We start from the raw sequence: 24300 nt of genomic DNA, 5'->3' as shown, positions 1-24300 counted from the left end.
CACACACACACACCCCGCAGCATCTGGGGGGCAATGGTTCCCCACAGCAGGCCTAACGTATGTCACAAGGCTGTGAGCCTGTGAGGGTGCGGCCCCATGCACAACTCAATGTGCCAGATTCAGGGCGTGTGTGTGTGTGACTGCACATAGTACGGAGTGGGACAACACTGACCAGCAAATAAATATAAAACAAACGTATCTGCCTCCCAAAGCTAAACAGAAAGCACTTTTTCTTAGCCTCATAACTTCCTCACTTCCCTGTTCTTCATTCCATGCCTGAAATCTTTGGCCCGCCCCCCCCCAAAATAAACACACATATTTTCTCCCCAAATTTATCGTGGGGGGTGAGAAATGGCATTTTTCTTTGTTTCAGGGTTCGCTGTAACGCTTTTTCTTTGTCGCCACTCGCCGCATCCCCCACGGCAGGAGCGCCTGACGAAGCGACCTGCAGCGCGTGGAAGCCGACGCCACGGTAAATTTTGCTGAATGTTTTAAGGTGCCCCCCAAGACCCGTTCGTTGTTCTCTGATGTCACAGACTAAGGAGGAAGGGGGGTCTCTTTCTCTCTCTCTGGAAACTTTCTTAAAATGTCCCCCCTCTCCGCCCTAGATGAAAGAGCCCCATCACCAACAACCCCTTCTTCTCCTTCCCACCCCTCAGGCCCAACTGCCTTCCTTGGCGCGCGCGCGTGCCTTGATCTCCTCAGGCCGCAGCGGCCTCCCCTCTCGTTTCCCTCCTCCGAGCTGTTGGGGCTGAGGCGCCACGAGGGCAAGGGAAGAGCGATGGGGGTGGGAGGGCTGCGGGGAGGCCGAAGCGCCTTGCCCGCTGCGGGGTAGACGACGAGGCCGGGCCTAGCCGAGTGAGCTGCCATGGCGACAAGCCAGCTCCTCAGCTCGGGCGAGTCACTGTGCAGCGAAACCTGCAAGGCCACTGAAATAGCCCCTTTCCGTGTGGGGTTTTGTGAGCGCGACTCTTGGGGGGGGGGGACGGTTTGGAAATGGGATTATGGCTCGAGGGTGATTTTTCCTCTCGAAGGTGACTAGCCTCCTCCCCACCCCCCTTCTCCAGAGGATGTGCCCATGGGCAAACTACTAAACGTTAGGCCGCGCTTTTGTAACCACTGCCCCGGGAGTAAATGCCACTGAACTCAATGGGGTTTACATCTGAGTAGACCGGGATAGGACTGCGCATTAAGGATTCCCTCCCCCCACCGCTTCCATCCAGAGGGATTAGATTAGAATAACAGAATTGCTGCCTTCAGAGCTGGCACTTTGCGTTGGGGAATTGTTGCTATCATCATTTATTAAATTTGTATTCCGCCCCTTCATCCAAAGATCCCAGGGCGGGTGGCAACTTCAAAATACAAAAGGGGAACACAAAATGTGTAACGAACCAACACACACACACACCCCTACCTCCCACAAACACCACTTTAGAATATTTCTTTCAGCCAAAGGCCCTGGTTATACAGAAACGTTTTGCCTGGTGCCTCAATATATGTTATAATCCTACTATTTTGTTGTTGCTCAAATGTGTTTGACGAGGAACGATGCATCTCTGGAAGGAGGTGTTGAGTTATGGGATTAGGGGTTTAGGCTGCAACCTTTGGGCGCATGCACCCACAAATCCCATTGTGTTCTGTGGTTTTTTTTTTTTAACTTCTTAGTAGTTGTGCCAAGGACTGTTCGCTACACAGGGCCTCAGTGGATCTCAGCAAAGCCTTGCGACATGGCAGTGGGTATGGCGCTTAACAGCATCCTAGATAAGTTTTGAAATGGCTTAGTATTTGATTGTTATGGTAATGATGCATTGATTCTCATTTTAGTTGTTCTGTCGTAAGCATATTTACATGGGAAAGTGGCTTACTAATTTTAATAATAATATTCATTGCTTCAAGAAGTATTCATAGTTTTAGATTTTATGATTTATGTGGAAATTGTTTTCCATTTGGTTGTGTACTTTTTGATGTGTTTTATTTATTGCTTATGACTTTTGTTATGTTGGTAACTACAGTGGTACCTCTGGTTGCGAACAGGATCCGTTCCGGAGGCCCGTTCACAACATGAAAAGGCCACATCCTGAAGCGGCGCATCTGCGTATGCACGTGACGCAAATCGGCACTTCTGCGCATGCGCAAAGCCCAATTTAGCACTTCTGTGCATGCGCTCACACCAAACCCAGAAGTAACCCGTTCTGGGACTTCCGGGTTCGGCGTTTCCGTAACCTGAAAAGACATAACCCGCAGCGGACATAACATGAGGTATGACTGCATGTAAATCTTGTCATGTTGTAAGCCGCCTTGAGCATTGTTTTAACTATGGAAAGGTGGCATACAAATAAGATGATGTTGATGTTTACAATTTAAAATAATTGGGGAGGGCATGTAGACATTTTAAAAAGCATTTTATATGGGAGGGGGGGTCATAATCCTGTCCTGAAATTTTGTAGGGAATTAAGGTGAAAACTATGGCAACGGGATGATCATGTGTACTATATGTACTCTTTAATCAGTATTTTAGTGTGCGATTGTGTTTTCATGTTCCTCTTTCATTCCTTTTGGAGCTAAGGCAGTGTATACATGTTCAATGTAAAATAAGCAAATGAAATGTCCTTTCGCAAGCATCCTTGCTAAACCCTGGGACATAAAAGCTGGCACATGAATTCATCTCCACCGTTAAATTGGGGAGGAATCTCCCCCTCCCCAGTAAAAGTGGACAGGTGTGTGCTTGCATACACCTAACTCTCCTCCCACCCATCCCTTTTCAAGACTGGTGGTTTTCAGCAGTGCCCTCATTGCAGCATCTCTCCTCCTCCCATGACTTTTGTTGGGAAATGCCCTCCCTTAACCTTTCTTCCAAATCCTCCTTTTCCCCAAATGGTATCAGGAAGAGAAAAGCCAAAAGGATCAGGTGTGTGTGTGTGTGTGTGTGTGTGTGTGTGTGTGTGTGTGTGTGTGTGTGGCGGTAGCTCACGCAACCAGCCTTAAAAAAAAAAAGCTAACTCCCAATAGCCCTCCTTCCTCCTCCCACAAGAATCCCTCCTCCCTCTCTTCTTTCCCATTCAAACGCAGCAACTCCTGTTGTGTCAGTTTTTATCTTCTTCCTACCACCACCAACAGCCACCACTAGGCAGAGGAAGATCAGCAGCAGGTAAAAGAAACCTTCCTCCCCCCTCAAAAAACACCCCATTTTAAAGGTCTCGTCGTTATGCTATATTTCTTCCTCTTTCTTTCCACCCCTCCCACCCACCAAAAGGGAGGAAGATAAATAGATGAGGAAGGGGAAGATTAGCCTCGCTTCCTCTAAAGTTCTTGCTGTGTGTGATTTCTGCCTCGTCTCTTCTGGCTTGCAGCCTCTCTCTCTCCCTCCCTCCTTTCTCTGCCATCCAAGTAGAGGTTTGAAACTTCCATTAGAGACATAGGTATTTGTTTTCAATACTCGATATGTCGATTTTAAGGAGGAGGAGGTGGGGGGAGAGGAAGGATCTTCTTTGTGAGTCAGGGATGTTCCTGGAGGAAAGGTTTGCAATGTGTTTTGCTCATGGTTTGAGGAGGGGGTGCGCGGGTGGAGGGGGGGGGCTTCAGATTTGCTAATGAAAACTTTATTGATCCGTTTTTGTCAGTTTCATTTTGAATGCTGCTTCTGCGGAATCTAATCTGCCCCGGGGCGTTGCAGAGTTATTTCTCCCCCACCTCAAATTGTGTGTGTATATATATATTTTTGTATACACAATTTATTTTTTTTAAAAAAAAAGGGGGAGTGGAAAAGGAAGAGCTGTGGCTCTTCAACAACAATAGACTTTGCTAGGAGAGGAAGAGAATACAAATTCATTAAAGTGTGTTTGGTGATGTGAATTGACTTCCGTATACTGATACCTTACCTATATATGGGGAGACATTAATTATTGGCTAATCGGCTCACTTTGGGTGTGTTAGGGTTTCTGCAGTTGAAATAAACAAAAACCTATTCGCCAAAAGCAGTCATTCGACACGCAGTCCCGTGTGCCCACCCCTCCCCTCCCCTCCCCCATTATAATGTATGCTGTGTGTGAATCGCCTTGTGAGTATCAGAATCGAAGTGTTGAAAAAGAGTTTCTGAAGTGGTGGCCAGCAAAATTTCTGTCTTTGGTTTCTAGCTTGAAGGGCTTTTGGATGTTCAAATAACTTCGGCATTGTGGTTCAGATGGAGTGTTTGCAAAGGAAAACAAAACGAAAAGGTTCCTTGTGGTTATTTTTTTGTCCTTCCTAAAATGACCTTGAAAGCTAAAATATACACATAGCTTCTGATGGGTGGAAAGGGTGGGGGGGTGAGGGGCGAGTAGAAGAAAGAATCTAGCATATAGCGAAAAGCAGAAATAGGCACTTAATCATGTAGATGAAGTGAAATCTTTTGCAGAAGAATGTGAAAAGGGAAGTTTCTGCATGTGAAGGGAACAGAAGGAAATAGCACACTTACAAATATGTCGTGGGGGGGGGGAGAAGAGTCATATCATTCTTCTCAATCTATTAGGCCTTGAAAAGCTTGCCTGATATGATCAGGAAGGCAGAGAAATAAAACGCCTAACTACATACTGAATAGCAGGCATTGACTTGCTGACCACTTCTGTTGGCAGCTAGGGGCCGGTTTTTGTGTCTGCAAAGGTATCTGAGCACAGTGCTCTTATAACAATGGCTTGCAAATATTTTCTCTCGCCATGTTTTGTTACACTTCAGGGGGTCTTCTGTAGATTTGGGACTTGAGATGCATTTTTTTTAAAAAAAAATGTTATGACCATGATTAGTTGTTTTCTGGATCATTATGAAAGGATTGGCTCACATAAGTAGGTTAAACTGCTTTCTTTGGATGTGGGGGAGGGAAAGTAGGTGGAGTTTGATCCTCTCTTGTCTCTTCCCCCCCCCACTAGTTTTATGTGAATTGATGAGTCAGTATTTAAGATGTGCAATAGGCATGCCAGCTTGTGATGGGACATCAGTTACTTCTTTTTATTAAGAACTCCCACTTGAGAGAATACTAAAATATATATGTTGCATAGATAATAAATCTTGGGGTGAGGGAAAGAGAGAGGAGAATTCCCTTGGTTTTTTTTGAAGTGATGCTACTGTTGAGGCTTTATTCAGATACATAACAAACAGCTGTAGCTGAGAAAATATTTCAGTGGATTATTGATTGATCTGACATACCAAGTTATATTCCCTTCTGCAAAGTTTAAGTCGTTGATTTCAGTTTCACTGTGGTTGTGTGTGCATGCATTGGATTTTTGTTTTTTGGTGTTTGGAGAGAGAGAAGAGTGTTGGCCTCTTTGGAAAAACTTAGCATGTACATATAGCTATTTGATAATAGTGGCTTTTTTAAAATATAAAATAAAAATGTATAAGGTTGATTCAATTATGTCTTCATCGCTTTGGAGCTGGTTGAATGACTTGACATGAGATTAGGTGCAACAAAAGAGAAGGCAGGGGAACAGCAGCTGCCTTCCAGTTCTGAGGCACTATTGCTCTTAGCAGGAAGGCATTTTATCTTTTAGTGCTGTGTTGTCAGGTTTAAATGTTAAATATTTATATTCATGTGAAAGGTTGTTAGACTACACTTGTTTGTAAAAAAAAAAAGCACACACAAATCATGCATTTACTAGAGCCTTTAAAAAAAGAAGGATGGCTTATATTTCTGCCTTTACCGCAGCCTGTTTAAGATCTGATGTTAAAATACCAAATCATCCCAACTTTTAGCTCAACTTATTTTTTGGCTCTGAAAAGAGCCACCACTAGTTTGTACTTGCTTGGCTGCTGTGTGGTAAGAACTTTTTAAGGTGTGGCTTTAATGGCAGCTGACGATTCTTGCTGAGAAACAAGTCTTATTTTTGGTACGTGTCTCTATGGAAATTCTATGTGAGGCAAAAATTGCAACATTGAATGTCCCCTTTAAAGGGAAAAAAAGAGAGATTTTATATTGTCCACTGAATAGCTCTTCCTTAAAGCAAATAAAGACCAGTACTGAAAACCTCCTCCCAAGTTACATATACAGCATACATATTTTAAAGTATGGGTGTCTTTTCTATATAGGTTCTACATAAATAACTTTCTTATGACCTATAGATGTTGGAGTTTTCTGGTTGGGGTTGTTCCAAACCACAGCATGTCTTATAATGGTAACCCATTTTAGAGTAGATGGGAAGCCATTTCCTGGATTTGTTTTAATTAAGCAGTGTTATTTATAAATTTGTGGTTCTTAAAAAGTGCCATAGCAAAGGGAGGCTATATTTATAGGGGGTTTAAGAGGATTGCTACTGACTCCTTCAACAGAAATTGCATTAGATTCCAGATGGAGAGCTATTGGATAGCTTGGAATATCTCCTTTGTTTTGGTGGAGACTGGCAAGGGGAGGGGGTGGCGATATGACTGGGAAAAAGGTACTCTGCTCTATTTCACATTTGTTTGTTTCATTTAGGGCTTCTTTGAAAAACTCTCTGCCTCTCAAATACTTAGCTGCATTACTTAAGAGTGTTGCTATACTTTGCATAAATGAAATTGCATGGTTGAAGATTTTATTTGCCTCCTATATGTGCAAGATCAAAGTGAAAAGCATGTCCCTGATCCTAATCATGTTGCTTGAAAGTAAGTCCTATTGCTATTAGTGTGGTATAATTCCAAGCAGTGTGTTCAGCATCAAGGTGCAAATTATTGCATGTTTGCTTGGAAAAATAGTTGAAAATGAAATTACAGATCTCATTTGACTTTCAGTATGGTAGCAGCTGTGTAAAACTGAGACTTTGTAATTAGGCTTTTATAGGCCAGGGAAGTACTGTAGTGATACATATGGCCTAGTTTTAAAAATATCTAAAAGAGAAAATTCTCACAACTTCTATGCCAGGTATGGTGAACTGTTATTCATACCACACACAAACACAAACACAAACACTCTATTGGCGAATAAAGGACTTCTCTCTGCTCTTTACCTATAGTTAAAATGACTAAGCTTTCCTATCTTTAGGCAAATTTGAAAGAGGAGCTTGACCTTTGAGTTTACTTGCTTCCACAGAGATTCAGATGATTAAATAAATAAGGCTATTGGACTGTCATTTACTTATTTATCTCATGTCATCCTTTCCAATTCAACCTACTATTTAAATGTAGAAAATCAGCAAAATTTCTGACACAGCAGGACTGCCATTACTAAGCTTACAAGCCCTCCTTTATTCTCATTCTCTTGATTAGAACATCAGGAGTCCAATACAATTGCCCCCCTTCACATAATTACATTTGCTACGCCTTTGGCATAAAAGATATTCATTCATTATGAACACTTTTTGAGCATTTTTAATGACGCTCAAATCTGTGTAAGGCTCCAGCAAATAAAAATTAGCAGATGAATAATACAGAAAAGTATTAAAAAGGTTGGATCCTATCAATGGAGATTTGTAACCACTTACAGTATTTGAATTGGAGAAAATATGTTTGTATAATGCCTTGTGTAATCAAGTTTTTGGACCTTAGAAATTGGGTGAGTAATCTGTGCAGCTTGTGTGTGTAAATGTGAATTAACAATTGTAAATAGAAGTTTACTAGCCCAAAGCTAGTGAGCTGGTAGCATTTATATTCTTGTTCCCAATCTAGGGCCACATGTGGTTGTTCTTTTAAAGTATGTTTTGTAGTTTATCAGCAGTTAGCTGAATTCTTGGTTTAACCTTTTTAAAATTGGTTCATAATAAAGTTAAATAACGTTTTGCTCTAAGCAAGGAATCTTATGTCTGTCCAAGAATTGGAAGAATTCCACAAGTAGGAATTTTCTCCCTTTTTTTTAACCTCCTGAACTGTTCACATCAACTGTATCAGCAGCTTTAATTACGGTAGCATCCTTGAATGACATAGCAAAAGAGGTTAGTAAATAGCATTTTGTGTTGCCTGTTTGTGTATGTTAGAAAACTGAGGGGGGGTTAGCACATAAATTGGCTCATGAGGGCATTCCACTTTTGGGGGAACAATTTCTGGCACTTTGGATAATATGACAAATCCCTTTTTGCCAGATGAGTCTCTTAGTCAGTTAGGTTGGTCAAAAGGACCTCATATTGTCAACTTTAAATATTGAAAATAACAGTCCAGGTTTAGAAAGCATAGATCTTGCATCTGGTATGTATTTAGGTTGCAATGCTATGCACACTTACATGGGAACAACACTTAAATAGCTGTGAATTCCATTTAATACAGTGAAGTATGCGGGTGGCGCTGTGGGTTAAACTACAGAGCCTAGGGCTTGCTGATCAGAAGGTCGGCAGTTCGAATCCCTGCGAAGGGGTGAGCTCCCGTTGCTTGGTCCCAGCTGCTGCCAACCTAGCAGTTTGAAAGCACGTCAAAGTGCAAGTAGATAAATAGGTACCGCTACAGCAGGAAGGTAAACGGCGTTTCCGTGTGCTGCTCTGGTTCGCCATGCTGGCCACATGACATGGAAGCTGTATGCCAGCTCCCTCGGCCAATAACACGAGATGAGCGCTGCAACCCCAGAGTCGGTCGCGACTGGACCTAATGGTCAGGGGTCCCTTTACCTTTTACACATGCATAGGATTGCGCTGTTAGAGTCTTCTAGTTTTGCTTCAGACATATTGGCTTGGTGTCCAGTAAATCCTGAGGGATAGAAACTTCTAAACATTAAATGTAGGATTGACTTCCTAAAAAGAAGCAGAGATCTCCAGAGTTGGTAAAGGTAAAGGGACCCCTGACAATTAAGTCCAGTCGTGAACAACTCTGGGGTTGCAGCACTGATCTCGCTTTACAGGCCAAGGGTGCCAGTGATTGTCCGCTTCTGCAGACAGTTTTCCCGGGTCATGTGACCAGCATGACTAAGCGCTTCTGGCAAAGCCAGAGCAGCACACAGAAATGCCGTTTACGTTCCCGCCGGAGCGGTATTTATCTACTTGCACTTTGATGTGCTTTCGAACTGCTAGGTTGGCAGGAGCTGGGACCGAACAACCGGAGCTCATCCCGTCGTGGGGGTTCGAACCGCTGACCTTTCGATTGGCAAGCCCAAGCGGCACAGTGGTTTAACCCACAGCACCACTAAATCTAGGGCAGGGACAATGACTTGTGTTTCCTCCCCAATACTACATATCAGAAGACATCATCTAGTTCTCTGATACAGTTTTATTATGTAAACATCTACAGTACTCTGAAAGCAAATTAGCATGTGATTTTTCCTTACTGGTGAAAACATTTTGCTTGTAGGTGTCACATTTAAACTGTAGAAAAAATACTTGGAATAAAACCAAACTTGTTGCAACATACTTTCACATGATCCTCAAATGCATTTGAATGGAGTAAATAAATTTACCCACTGGGAAATCTTTGGCCTATACTTTCAAGGATTTTTGGGCTCCTGAGCTGCACAGATGCCGTGAAGTGATCATATTATTTGTTGTTTAACTAAATATAATTTTTGTTCTTATTAAGGCTGAGTGATTGTAACTATATAACTTGAAATCATGCTGCTTGATAAGTTGGTTATAGCATATGCTGGGTAAATCAGGGTTGGTGACTATTTTAACAAATGTTGGTTGTTTGGTCAAAAAACACAGATACCAACCATTGCCTTCTTACCTAGCTCCATTATGTCTCATGTATTGTTGGATTGGTCATAGTAGTCTTTACAAAGAAGAAACCAGCTGTATTGCTAAATATTAGTTGTACTGCAAGTACTGCAATGATGCTTAGGGTAGTGAATTATAAACACCTGGGAGTTACTTCTTTTTTCTTTTCTTTTTTTAGTAAAACCTCGGTGATAGGTTTAGTTTTTATTTGAAGAGTTGCAGCTAATCAGAATAGCAATAATCTTTCAGAGCTGTGGTTAATCATAGAAATTGTTCTATATTAACAATTTCTATAGAAGTGGTTAATTTGGGTTATATGTTGGCCATGAACAAGTAAGACTCTGTGCTTGCTAGGGTGAGATAGAAGAAACTTGAGAGTACTGTATATATATTCAGAAGGAAGAGTTCGGTGTGTCTTGATTTTATAGCTACACTATTTCTGTGCTTGCTGCATTCTGCAGTCAGCACAAAATGGTAGAAATTCCTAGGTGTCATATAATGTGTGAATGTTTGCCACTTCAAGTGGTACACTCAAAGACACACTCTTATCAGCTAGAGGCCTGCATTATGAATGTTCTGCTGGAGTGTATCTCTTCAGACTGCAGGTGGGGGAATCAAATGGTTGAATCTTTTATCCATGTATAAAAAGTTGCTAGCTTTTGTAGCTGTAGGGAGCCACTTCTTATTCATTCTCTTACACTAAAGTTGCAGGCGAAGAGTTAAAACTACAGGTGAAGTATTCAAACATTTGATTTTCCCACCTGCAGTGTGATGTAGTATAATTTAGCAGCAGATTATTATTATTATTATTATTATTTTGGGGGGGGGGCTTCTGATCACTTGGCTCTGAATGAAAACTCATCTATTGGCTACAGTCTTATCAGGCCCGCTGAAGCATTGAATGCCCGCTGAAGCATTCACACATTCAGATGAATAAAATGGAATGAAACTGGGAATTAACCAGTTCTTCCTGCAGGTGTTGCATCATGTGTTTATATGCTGCCCATATTAAACAAAACTAAACACATTCCAGTATATGGAAAGCAGCAAGAAGTTGGTGTTTCATTCCTTTTCATTTCATTCTGAAGAACATTTGAATGTACAATACCGTCCGGAGTTTAAAAATGGTACAGTCCGAGTAACTTTCTGCCATGCAATTTATAATTCTCACAGCTTTTCTACCTTAAGTGATGTAAGCCTGGTAGAAATATCAAAATCTGGTATTTTATACATGGTAGGCTTAAATAGTAATGGCAGCAGTAGTAGGATTTCTTGCTGCAATATTACACACAGCATCAGAAAGAAATTAGATACTATTTGCTAGTTTGGGGTTTCTTTAAAATCCTTTTCACTCTTGAGAGCCTTAAATACTGGGCTGAATCATATAAAAGTTGATACCCTGCAATAAATTGATACAAATAATTTTTAGTACTTAATCCAACACTTCTGAGACATAGGATAGCTGCACATTATCGCCATGGAGGTATTTGATTATAGAATTATTCTTGGTAGGCTAAAGCTTGATCTTAATATTATTAAAATAAAATTGCTTTATAAAGTGAGGTGTTGGAGTTAGATTAAGCAGTATTTTAAGAAAATAGATTTATTCAGAGAGTCGGAGAACTTTTTTGAGGACATAAGGTAGAAATGTTTTAAGTGCTGCCTGCTCCTATATAAAAATGAGAACCCCAACGTAAGGAAACTGTAAAGAGCATTGGGTATTTACCAGGGTGCATGCTAGTAAGGGGTAGCACCTCTTCAAATGGGAGCCAGCCTGCATTCCACCCTGTCTCTGCCAACCCTGTAGCATTTACATATAAAGGATTACCAAATACTAAACATTCCCCATCACTTCAATGGATATTGTTTTTCTTAGACTAAGGTACTTTTAAAAAGCACCCCTTTCAAAGCTGGAATATTTTAATGGTAGGTCTTAATGTTTTCACACATAATGTATCTTTTCCAAATGCAGAACTCTTTAGCCTAGGCTCCAATTCTCTCAAATATGCTAATCCATACACCCAACAAAAGGCAGATACAAAAAGACAGAAGGAGTGTTTCAGCTGTTTTGTTTCTGCCCTGGGTCAGGCTGACAGAACTAATTGGTCCCTACTCTGCATGTGCTAGAACTTCCAGTACTAATTAGAATGTGTTTAGTGTCTTGTTCAAAGCTGGACACAGGTAAACTCTCCATCCCAAAGATACTCCAGTGTAATAGTGCTCTTCTGTCTGAAACTTCAGATGAGAGCATAGAAAGGGATTAATAATGGATAATGGGGCTTAGATTTTTTTTTTTTTAGAGATGTCTGGCAATTCTTAGGCACATTACATGCCATGAATATTTTTCCGTTGTTAACTGGAAGCTACTGCATGTTTGATGGTTTTAGTGACATGTGTTGGTCATTCTTTGGATTGCAACCTCTTTCAATTGGGCTAGTCCTAGTGGGATTTTGGTTCCCTCCGTCTCAAATAATAGGCCCTTGAGATATATCTCAGATTATTTTCTGTAATTCTGCATCAGCATTAAAAGTTGTTTGCTAAGCAGCCCAGAGGCTGCCCTTCTAGAAAGTTTAATCCCAAAACCCCTTGGGCATGTGAAGCAAACTGAGTGACTTCTTTGAATCCTGACCACTACACTAAAAAGCATGAATGTGCCAGACTGAGACAGCTCCGATACTGTGTAGATTGAATTGGCTCAAGTGGTGGTAATACTTGTAGAAATAATTCATTTAAAGTGTTTGCATTTAGCCAAATAGTGTGTGTAGTAGAGGGAACAGCAGCAGTGCTCCTTTCTGTGGCTCCTGGGAGGGTTGACTGCCGGGGGAGAGATTCTCAAAATCCTACAGACCTTAAGACACTTTCCCATGGACCATATGATTGTGCCCTCAATATGTTACAGCAAAAAAAGGCCCTTTCCAGTTCTGATACCCTTATGGAACCCTTATGGAACTTGTGTATGGAGATGTACATTGGCAACCTATTAATTAACATGTAAAATTTTCTTGTGGCAAAACCTGAAAATGTCCTTAAGTACCAGCATTCACTGTTTTATGGACATGCTTTGTAAAGAAAAGGAATGTAGCTTTTTCTAATGAAGACAGTGAACAATTGATACAAAATATCTGATTCTCAATTGGCTGTAGCTCCTCATGGCTGTAAAATTTGTGCCTGTAGTGATACATGACTTTTCCAGCTTACTTGTAAGATCAGTACAGTCCTGCACATTTTAAAATAATTTTGATGCTAAAACTATGCAGCTGTTGGAAACATTTACATGGGATAGTTACAGATAGGTTGGTCTGCCGTCAAAACAAAACAAAAATAAAATAGAAAAATTCCTTCCAGTAGCAACTTAGAGACCAACTAAGTTTGTCATTGGTATGAGCTTTCGTGTGCATGCATCTGAAGAAGTGTGCATGCACACGAAAGCTCATACCAATGACAAACTTAGTTGGTCTCTAAGGGGCTACTGGAAGGAATTTTTCTATTTTATTTACATGCGAGTTAGGGTCAAATGCCCAAACTTCTAGATTATTTTATTTTGATCTCTTCTGCAGCTGAAACAATATGTAGGGAGTTCTTTTTCTCACAAAATAGTTATGCTTTGTGTCCTACTGATTTTAATCTTTTGAATCAAGTATACTTTGTTTCCTATACAGGTAGGTAGCCGTGTTGGTCTGGGTCGAAGTAAAATAAAAAAATTCCTTCAGTAGCACCTTAAAGACCAACTAAGTTTTTATTTTGGTATGAGCTTTCGTGTGCATGCACACTTCTTCAGATACAGTGAAATAGAAATATTTCACTGTATCTGAAGAAGTGTGCATGCACACGAAAGCTCATACCAAAATAAAAACTTAGTTGGTCTTTAAGGTGCTACTGAAGGAATTTTTTTATTTTGTTTCCTATACATACACAGGAGTTAAACAGTTCCAACATTGGGCAGCATATATTCCATAAATAAATCATAGGCTGTAATACACAAAATCCAATTTAAATGTTTCTCCCTTTTATTTGTGTGTATTTAAAGATACCTTCTCTGAATCATGGATCATACCTACAATCTAGGTATGTTATTATACAAAATACTAGGTTGATAAAATGGAAGGAAAACTTTCAGTTGGTTTATAAACTTCTACTTCAAGTGGTTTTTCAAATGTTCTCTGATACCATTACCCAGAAATAGATCTTTAAAAATTATATGATGATATGAAGATTCTTCGTTTCTTTTCTATAAGAAGAAACTCAATTCTGATTACTAATCAGATATTTAAAAATTGTAGCATCTCAAATTTAAACAGGAATTTGAATAGATGATCGTGTGCTCATCCAATGCAGAGTGCAAAATAGATTATCAGTTTGCATTTGTTGTCCCATTTTTGTGTGGAACACCAAGAATTTTGAATGAGCTGTGTGAAGTTGTTGTACTGTTCCTTGCAATTTGGCTACCTTTTTACAAATGCCTCTTAATTGGTCTTGGAGTTTGTTTAATAAGGACAGAGCCTTAATACACAACAGAGTTGAGTGTTCGACTAATGTGATGAGTTTTCCCAACTGACATTCTTTATCTACACAGTTGAACTTCTAATTAAACATCTGAATCCATATACTGTAGATACTTGCTCTGTTCACACATGGCATCTCAGTGAGTCAGCACCTGTGCAGAAGCCACCCAGAACTTGGAGTGTTGGCTGCTGCCTACTCACTCCAAAGTAGCCTCATCTTTTCTTGCTGAGAAGCACAAGGGAGTTGACTTCCAGCTATTTTGCTTTCTGAAGCCAGCTGCTTTGCTTGCTGTTCATACAGGAGCCAACAGGGAAGGAAAATGGTCAGGAGGCAACTTCCGTGTTCCTTTTTTATGAAAAAGTGAAGTCCTACAAGAATGCCATTGTTCTTCCTCCACTGTTGCAGGTAGTATGCAACTGAACACCTGTTGCTACCGGTAGGAATCACAAGTGGAGAGAATTCAGATTCCGCTTGCAGGTTTCCCATTGCCATCTGGTTGGCCTTTGTAAGAACAGGATGTTGCACTAAATGGCCTTGGTCTGGAAGGCTGTCGTGTGAAGAGAGTATAGAGAGGTAAAGCATATTTCCTCATTAAACTGAAGCAACAGTAAAATGTAAAACTGCTGTTGTTTCATTAAAGCTTATTATTCTTGCAAGATGCATTGTGGTGTCAAGGTCCCTTAACACTTAACAGGGAAACTGGAAGTGCTGCAATGCCAGGTCAAAATTAAGCTACACTAGAAATGCAGTCTGCTCTGTAGAACTCTCTCAAACAGGAGTGGTCTGCAATAGTTGGTTATGTTTTATGAAGATGCCACAGTCTGGATTCACTTCTGTTTTCACAAAATACCCTATATTTAAAGCCTTCTAGCAATTGGACTATTATGTTAATAAAAGGCATAAATGTAACTTCTCATCAGAATAAGAAAATGTATCTTCATATACTGTATGTATAATTTTTAACAACCAGTGAGGGAGAAAATAGATTTGAATACTGTCAAATAGAATTGAAAATTCATAAGGTATTTTTGTTCTTTCTGTCCTTCCCCCTGCCCTACAAATGGTAGACATGAGATTACGCAGAGGACTTTCAGGCTCATGTTATTCAACAAAAAGAAGCACACAGAGGTCTGTTCAGCTATCGGAGAAATATGAGCAATGTAGTTTTGCATCTAGCTTAAGATTTAAGGGCCTTCTGACATGAATGGTTTCTAAGGTAATTCCTGTAAACACAATTATATTGTTCACAAAGAAAAGTCAGTTGACTGGTGTACAGAGAGAAAATATAGCACACATCTGCCAATGTTTGTTGCACTTAAGAAACAAAAAACAGCCATTATCCTTGTTGGATGAAGTAATTAAGAAAATATTGATATTTTTCATTACTAGGATTTGCTGGTAGCTTTTTAAATACATGATGAATTTAATGTGCAATTATCACAGGACAGACATGAATTCAATATACGAAAGTGTTTGTTAGCTGTGAAGTCAAGGGAAATCTTTACAAAACAAGAATTAGCTGTTGGACAGGATTGCTGTAGATACATGTCTGAAAACCACTAGGAATGATTGGTTCCCTGTGAGGAAAAAGGAGCAGTTCAAACTGTTTTTTAAAAGCTTCATGTCAGACATACTACATTTTATGTATGCGCACAAATGTGTATTACACAGGAGTTTAATTGACAGGAATAGGCATGATCCTGTGCCTTGTGTGCACACAGGAATACTGTATGATGAAAATGGGGCAGTGAAACTTTTTTCAAAACTATATCCATTCTAGCTAGTTGAATAGCACCTTTAAAAAAAACACACATTTATGGGCATCATACAGTGAGTTGGGCATGGAAACTTTTCAGTTTGGGTTATGATCCCAAGGCATTCCCATGACTGACCCTGTAATGTAGAAAAAGCTCACATAGGTAGGTTAAGTGGGTCCAGAAATCCAGATGTCATGTATGCATGGGCAACTCATCATACCCCCAGGATTTACAGCACAAGGATTCCTTTCCATCTGCTCACCCACCCTTTCTTGTGTATTTCCTAGAACGCATTAGTTTCTATTGTTCTCCAAATCATGGTGTAAAGTGAAAGACCCTTCCCCTCCCCTATACGTGCCAAAGGCCTTTGTGTGGGGGTTGGAGGCTCCTGCAGTACAGTACTGGAATTAAGTTATGGAGAGGAAGAAGCAGTGCTGATTTCTCTTGCTGCTTCTGCCACTTCCCATCATGAAGTGACGTGAACTTCTACCTTCAGAGAACTTGCGGATCTTGACTCCACACCCTTGATGCTTAGCATAGTTGCTGAAGGTTCAGTGGGCCTTGATTCCCAGTGATAGGCAAACTCTTTCCTAACTTGAAAGTAGACACATAGTAGGCATACTGTAGTTTTAAATACGGTACGCTAACTCAAATTCCCTGGTTTTTAAAAAGGAACAACTTAACCTATCTGCATGGTGATGGTGGTTTGGCACTGTTCCCTTTAGAGAAAGAAACTTCTGTAGCTTTTCATGGGCGAATGATCAACAATATGAGGGAAGAAGATGATCCAAATTTATCCTAATTGTGGTTTTGTGGACAAACATTATTTTTTAAAAAAGGTACAGTCTTGTTCCTTATTTTGTATACCGTCTACACTGTAGACTGTTCTGTTTCCAAATATAGATTGACACCTCCCATTGGTTTCTATCATTCTCCAAAGCCTGTTTACTATGCTTAAAGTGAACACTGGATCCTGAAGCCACAATAAATTTTCATGTTGATTTATTTTCTATGGTCAATTTTCAGTACAGTCCGTGGTATGCTTGGGTGTCATTTCCGCATAAAAAGCTCAGTTCCTGCTCCTAAAAGCTTCCTGTCTGGAAAGTGTGGGAGAGGATCTGGGGTCGCTGTCTGATCATTTCATTCATCATATCTTCTCTCTTTATGAATTGTCATCTGCTCGGTGTTAAAATGAAGCGGTTTGCGCCAGAAGCGGCTTAGTCATGTTGGCGACATGACCCGGAAACGGGTGTAGCGAGGCGCCGCACCACCCGGGGTGGCAAATTGCCATGCACCCGGGGGGCGCAGCGTCTCTACGTAACGACGCATGCGTGTTACATAACGGTGCATCCATCGTTATGTGGCAGGGTATCGCCGCCCCCATGCCTCCAAAGCTGCGTGCCTCCAGCTACAAATTCCAGGTAAAAAGCCCGCTCAGCGCGGTGGGTGCGCCTTCTACCTGGAGTTTTGTAGCTGGAGCCGCGTGGCTTTGGAGGCGTGGGGTGGCGGCGATACCCCGCCACGTAACGACGCATGCGCAGCATCCCACTGCACATGCGTGTTATGTAGCGGGGTATCACCGCCCCCCAGTGACTCCAATCCGTGCGGCGGGGGGGGGGGGTGTCACTTGCCACTCCCAAGCCGAGCCTCCAGCCTCCCGGTAAAAATTCCGGATGTGGACTTTTTACCGGGAGGCTGGAGGCTTGGCTTGGGAGTCGCGGGGGTGGGGGTGCCAAGTGGCACCCCCGCAGAGTGGAACCCAGGGCGGACTGCCCCCATCGCCCCCCCATTGTAACGCCCCTGCCTGGAAAGCTGTCTATGGACAGACACCAGCTCCCTCAGCCTGAAAGCGAGATGAGTGCCACAACCCCATTGTCACGTTTGACTGGACTTAACCATCTAGGGGTCCTCTACTTTTACCTTTACTAACTTTTTGAAGTGGCAGTTTGGTTTTAAAGGGCTTTGGCTTGTCATGCTGACTTCTTTGTTTGCAAGAATGGAGCTTCTGAACCCTAGAGTTACATCCAGTACCCCATGTGGAAAATCTGATCAAGGATTTATGAGTTGTGGGTTCAGAAGACACTGAAACGAGTTGTGAAACTCCAGGTGCCTTGGGTGTTGCTTCTGTAGTAACTAGAACATTTGGATTTCAAACCACAAGGAATTTGTGGTGTGCCTGCATGTTTGGCAAGGTCATTTTAGATTTGGAAATTGTTACAGTGTCTACCAATTTTTAATACAGTACTGACAAATAAATTCTAGCTGCACAAGGATGGGGAACCTGTGTTCTTCAAGGGGTTACAGGACTAAAACTTCATTCACCAATCCATGCCAATCCAGGGAGTCCAACCACATCTGGAAGGCCACAGTTTCCCCATCCACAATACTTGGTAGACATAATGCTATTGACAACTGACATCTCTTGGTTTAATCTGTGGTGGTGTGCTTAGAAATGTTCGACTAGGACTTGGGAGTCATGGGTTCAGATCTCTGGTCAAGTCATGAAGCTCACCCTTGACTTGGGTCAAACTCTCCTATCCTAAGAGGGTGGTTGTGAGGATGAAGCAAGGGTGAAAGAACCAAGTACCTTGAGCTCCTTGGAGGAAATGTGTGATATAAATGTAGCATTTCTTATTAATATGTTTTGGATTGTGAGTGAAGACATAAACCTGGAGGGAATGCATTGTGTAGTGTGGTTGCACATTGTGGTGTCTATGCCAGTCCTGTGTCAGCATTTCACTTTATTTAACAAAGTTTGTATACTGCTTAACTGCAAATAACATCTTTAAGTGGTTTACAAAGAATATGAAACACAGAACTGGAAGGGACCATGGGGGTCATCTAGTCCAACCCCTGTCTTATTAGGGGGTGCAGGTGCTTTTTAAAGTAACACAAAACTCTCCTCTCCCCATCTTGGAGAGGAATAGAAAGCTGAACTGTGTATAAATACTAGTAAATAGGGATAAAAGGGGTCCCTGTTAAATGGCATATGCTGGTGTATTGTGGTGACTGTGACTTGGGGACAAGTTGGTAGTCTTCTGTTCAGTCATTATGAACTCATTAGGTGGACTCCAGGAAGACATTCTTTCCAACCTCTGCCCCTCCACTCTCTCCATTTATTTGCTTTTATAGTTGTAACCTTTGTGTGGCATACACCCCCCCTTTTTATACAAAAGTACAGTTTATAAATATTTAAATACATTATTTAATGGTGATAATAATACTGACCCATCTTATAGGGCTATTTAGACAATAATTAAGCCGAAGTACTTTGAAATGCCATTTTATTTCTGCCAAAATGCAGCCCTGTACAACTTGTTGAGCTTTCTTTTCTTTTTTAAATCAGAGATAAGTGTGCCTTGAAAGCTGGATTACCAGGTGTGCTGGACCAATGAAATTAGAATAATTTTTTTATTCTACTTGCTTCTCACTTGAGATTTAAACATGTTATTGCTTAGAATGGATCACCAAAACACAGCTGCTCAGAAGAGTTTTATTTTAGGGCTAACGTAGTCTTAGTCTCTTATCTGGTAGGTCTGCTGCTGATGGTGCTGTTAAGTAATCCAAAGGGTAGGAACTCCATTTGCTGAGTTGGCTGCCTGATGAAGTAGCAGCAGACAGTGTAGCTTCAAAATGGCTGCCAGATGGGCACTATCCACAGCAGATGTTGGCTATAGTCATGAATAAGAGCTTTACTCACACTTTAAATTAATCTTAAAAGTTGAACCATTTTTGCAAGGTGAGGTCGTATAAAACAACCTAAATTGTTTGGATGTAATACAGTGGAATGGAATTCTGCTTCACCTGACTTTTTCAGCCAGAATGAAAATGTAGACCTGGGATTTTGGAGGTGAAAGAACTTTAGTAACAATCCTTACTAGATTTCTTTCACTGAAGCAGCTTCTTCCATATGAATATAAAAGCATGATGTGAGTGTTAAACAGTAACTCCCTAGGGCAGGTTCCTCGCAGAAATTAGTAACTTCCTTTGACGGTTGCATCATTTTAAAGATAACTATGTATTGAAATCTGAATTCAATAGCTGTGTTATACTTACTTAATTGTGGAATACACAAAATTGTTTTTTAGACTTGCCTGGGCAAACTGTTAGCTGTAGTTGCAGTTGTTTTTAAATGAGTATTCATAGACATCTAGGAAGAATAAGGTTGTTTGGACTAAATGTGTGTGTTTTGCAATAATTTTAAAAGGAAGAAGTCATTTTTTATAAGACAGCCTTAAACATTAGGCATAAAAAGTTACTAGCATGCCAAAAAAAAGACAAAAGAAATACCTACCCACTTTGAACTCCGCAAGAGGAGCTTGGTAGGATAGATAGATGGTCAACCTCTCTTATGAATAAAAATCAGGCTAGTAAAAAGCCATGAAATGCAACAGACTGGCTGAGGAGGCATTAAGTGTTTCCTGCTCCTCTGCCTTCCTGCTTGATTTCTGTGCTAGTCCCAGACGAAAGGGCTTTGCCTCCTTTATTGCCAGCTCATAAATGCAGTAGACTGGACAAGGAGAAATGCTTCACTCTGTCCCTTTTCCATAAGCCCTGCTGCATTTCTATGCTGGGTGGGGAGAAATGACCTTCACTTTCTCCAGCATAGACGCCTATTACTAGTGTATTACTAGCATAGCTGCCAAGTTATCCCTTTTTTACAGGGATTTTCCCTTATGCTGAATAGGCTTCCTCGCGAGAAAAGCGAAAACTTGGCAGCTATGCTAGTAATACACATATTTTCCTCTAAGCTGTAATTTATTTTATGGAATTCCATACATTTTCCTCCCTGACATTCCTGGTTATCTATGGTGACTTAAGGGAGTAGTTTATTACTTAATCTGAATATTGGTAGCAATATAAAACATGAATAAATCATATAAAATATACTAGTTTAACCTCTTGTTTTTAAACAAAAGTATTTTTATTATATCCATGTTTCCTTAGTTAATGTTTGTGTGTTAAATCTTCTCTCCATAGGTGGTGAATTTCTTGGTGCTGCTAAACAATTTCCATATTTCTTTGGGCTTAAGAAGATCTGAATTTTTTTACATGTGGAGATACATGCAGGCTAGTTTCTTTGAAGTTTAAATGAACTGAAAAGGCTTCACGGAGAGCATAAACAATCCAATACCTTCATTAGAGAACTGATGGGACACTTTTATAAATAGTTTGTATTGCGTGCGGATCTCTGCCCCTACCGATGAGCAAAAACATTCAACAAACCTCTCTTGATGGTCCTCTGGGCTTGGACATTTGCAAGTAAACAGGTGGGAAGCCATTGAAGTGGCCTTAATCTCCAACGCAAAAAACGCCTATAATCCATGCTAACATCTTCAAAGGAATATGCCTACTCAACCTCTTTTAGCATATATGGATGGACCAGATGGCATAGCAAGTACTGTTGGTTCACGTATGGAGAACAATGATGCCACTATGCCTATAAAAGGGGCCAACACAATCTCGTACAAGAACTTGCAAGACAAGTTCTTAATGCAAGGGGAAGGATGCATGCCTTTGGATTGCATGTTTTGTGATCAGACTTTCAAGCATCCAGAAGATCTTGGTAAGCATGTCTTAATGCAGCACAGGCCAACACTCTGTGAACCAGCAGTTCTGCGTGTAGAAGCGGAATACCTTAGCCATCTTGATAAAGGACAAGTGAAAACAGATTTGCCACCCTCAGATGCCAATGAAAAGGATAGCCAAGATTTCAGTTGCGTGGTTTGTGGACAAACATTTGAGGAGGCATATGATGTTGAGGCCCACATGAGAAAGCACAAGGACTCTTTCACTTACTGGTGCAGTGTTTGTGGGAGGAGATTTAAGGAGCCATGGTTCCTCAAAAATCACATGAGAACACATACTGGTAAGCCTGGTTCTAGAAGCAAGACACCTCAAGGATCAGAGAGTCCTATAACCATAAATGAGGTTGTACAAGACCAAGTAACTGAGAGTATTACATCACCTTACAAAATCTGCATGGTTTGTGGCTTCCTATTTCAGAATAAGGAAAGTTTAATTGAGCACAGTAAAGTACATACCAAAGATTCAGTAGCCAGTGATGATGGCTCACAAGCTGACCCAGGTGACAAAGGAAATGGATCGCCCAGGGAAGAGTTTTTGCAGTTTTTAAACTTAAAACCACGCATGCCTCCTAGCAATAAAAAGCAAGAAAAGCCTGTGAAATGGATAGCAGAGTTAGATCCATTCAGTACATATCAGGCATGGCAACTGGCTACCAAAGGAAAAATTGCTACTGGCCATGGGCAAGTGAAAGAGCCAGGGCATGAAGGAAGTACAGACAATGATGACTCCTCTTCTGATAAAGAAGAGCTTGGGGAAATTTGGAATGCAAACAAAGCGAGCCAGATTGAAAGCACAGGGAAGATCAAGGCAAGCAAAAGTGGAAGTTTCACAGCGATTGGTAATATACCACAAGACAAATTCAAATATCCTGGCCGTGAAGTGCCTTCTATGGAGATGGATTCAAAATTGTCCCAGAACAAAGACAAGCCCACACATTGTTCAGAGTGTGGCAAAGCCTTTCGAACTTACCACCAGCTTGTCCTTCACTCAAGAGTACATAAGAGAGACCGAAAGAATGACTTAGAAGCCAGCTCTGTTGAAGGAAAACAGCCAAGAGCATGCCTTACAGATGTCGGGACTGTGGATGAGAATGGAGTAGGAGAACGAGGGGAAGGAGGCTCTGAAGATGGATCAGAGGATGGATTAATAGAGACCTTAGGTAAGAGCTACTAAGAAGTTTGATTCCTTTTTAGCTCACTTGTTTTGTTCACATATACATTATCTAAACCACATTGATTTTTTAAAAAGTTACTGACAAGAGATTTTTGCTAGTAATGCTAATTGTACAGCATGTTCCATGTACACTTGCCCTTTCTAGCAATGTGCAGACCTGTAGTTCAGGATAGTAGAATGGAGCACTAGCCATTCTGTTGATGGCTGAATGACCTGTAGAAACTTCGTTGTTTCTCAATTCTTTGCCAACTGGTACTGAGCTCCAAGCACTATAGGGACAAGTTTGTGTGTGCGCGCATTCACACACACACACATATATATTCATAATCATTTAGGTTGTTGTGTCATTAGTGCATAGTTGCTACTTCATTAATTTTTAAAATATGAAAATTTTGAGAAGATAAAAATGACTCTTATTTTATGAAATGACTAGGTGCATTTCCTGTCCATGTTTTCTGTGTGCACCACCATTCTGCAGCCGTAACTGAAATTGCACCTCTAAGCAATGGCATTAGAAAGAACCTGAAACGCCCTTTGTTGATTATAATACTGTGCTTGCTGCCCTCTAGTGTTATGTCTTGGGAGTTGCATGTAGAAGCTGGAGGGGGGGGAGGGAGAGAGAGAGAGAGAAAATTGTTTATATGACTATCAAATGAAGAACTGGAACCTGCTGTGATGAACAGATAACAAAAGATTTCCCTCCTTTAAATGTATTACAGAAAACCATGCACTTGTCAGGGTGAACTTTTTTTACTAAAAAACAATTCATTTTTTAAAAAAGTGAAATTCTTCTGTTCCAATACTATGAAAGACTTATACAAGCAAATAACTAAGAAGGTGTCCCACACTAGCATTACAATATTTAAACAAAATTTTGTATACTGTTGAACTAAAATACTTCCCATAGGGTTGGTTTTAATACTGTACACCCAGTAATAATAAATAAATAATAATATTTGTACCCCACAGATTCAGTAGATTTGTTTCAACTTGTGCAGTGCACTTGGGTTTGTTCCTCTTGGAAGTCTAACTTTAAATTTTGTTTTTCCAGTACATCTATTGAACTAGCAACGCAAGTCTAATAAACTCATTATGCCCACATACATCATGCCACTTAACATTATTTCTAGTTCAGGGTGGAGCCGGGATACAGCAACCATGCATATTGCTATTGCATGCTCAATAACCCAGCCGAAGTGTGTGTGTGTGTGTGTGTGTGTGTGTGTGTGTGTGTGTAATAGCCAACAAAACCCCCAAACAAACGTATTTAATCTCCATTCTGGTGGCTACTGCTGTTTTCCCCCTTTAAAAGGGCCCCAACAAGTGTTCCAGTCACAAAAACAAGTCACAAAAATGAAGTCACAAGTCAGAGTCCCATAAAAGGAAGAACAAGCCACAGTCACAAAAACGAAAAAGCCACACAAACAAAAACGCAAAAAATAGCAAAAACAAAAGCACCAAATATCACCTCAGAACACTGCAATCAGAAACAGAAGGCTTCAGTTACAATGGGGGCGGGGACGCAAATAAGCAGCACAACAGTAAAAATGGAAGGCCTGAAGCTTTAATCACGTGGGGGGGGGGGTGCAAATTAGCAGCACAACAGTACAAATGGTTTGGCTTCCAAAGCAAAGTTCACAAACCAGAACACTGACTTCCGGGTTTGCAGTGTTTGATTTCTAAGTTGTTCGGGAACTAAGCTGTTC

The 24300-nt window shown here is 40.8% G+C and overlaps 1 protein-coding gene across 2 annotated transcripts in view; it reads left to right on the top strand.

Annotated features, from left to right (window-relative positions):
- Window positions 1-3067: 3067 nt before the first annotated feature.
- The window catches only part of ZNF217 (zinc finger protein 217), a 34162-nt gene continuing 12929 nt past the window's right edge, over window positions 3068-24300 (top strand). The window contains exons 1-2 of one of the 2 annotated variants that reach the window (XM_035122934.2): window positions 3068-3148; window positions 20813-22580. In XM_035122934.2, coding sequence (XP_034978825.1) covers window positions 21179-22580 — 1402 coding nt within the window. In that variant the 5' untranslated portion in view covers window positions 3068-3148; window positions 20813-21178. The other variant, XM_035122935.2, reaches the window with a different exon arrangement.

This window comes from Zootoca vivipara, chromosome 7, assembly GCF_963506605.1.
Source record: "Zootoca vivipara chromosome 7, rZooViv1.1, whole genome shotgun sequence".
In the NCBI taxonomy this organism is placed as follows: domain Eukaryota; kingdom Metazoa; phylum Chordata; class Lepidosauria; order Squamata; family Lacertidae; genus Zootoca; species Zootoca vivipara.
This window is presented reverse-complemented; position numbering and strand designations above follow the sequence as displayed.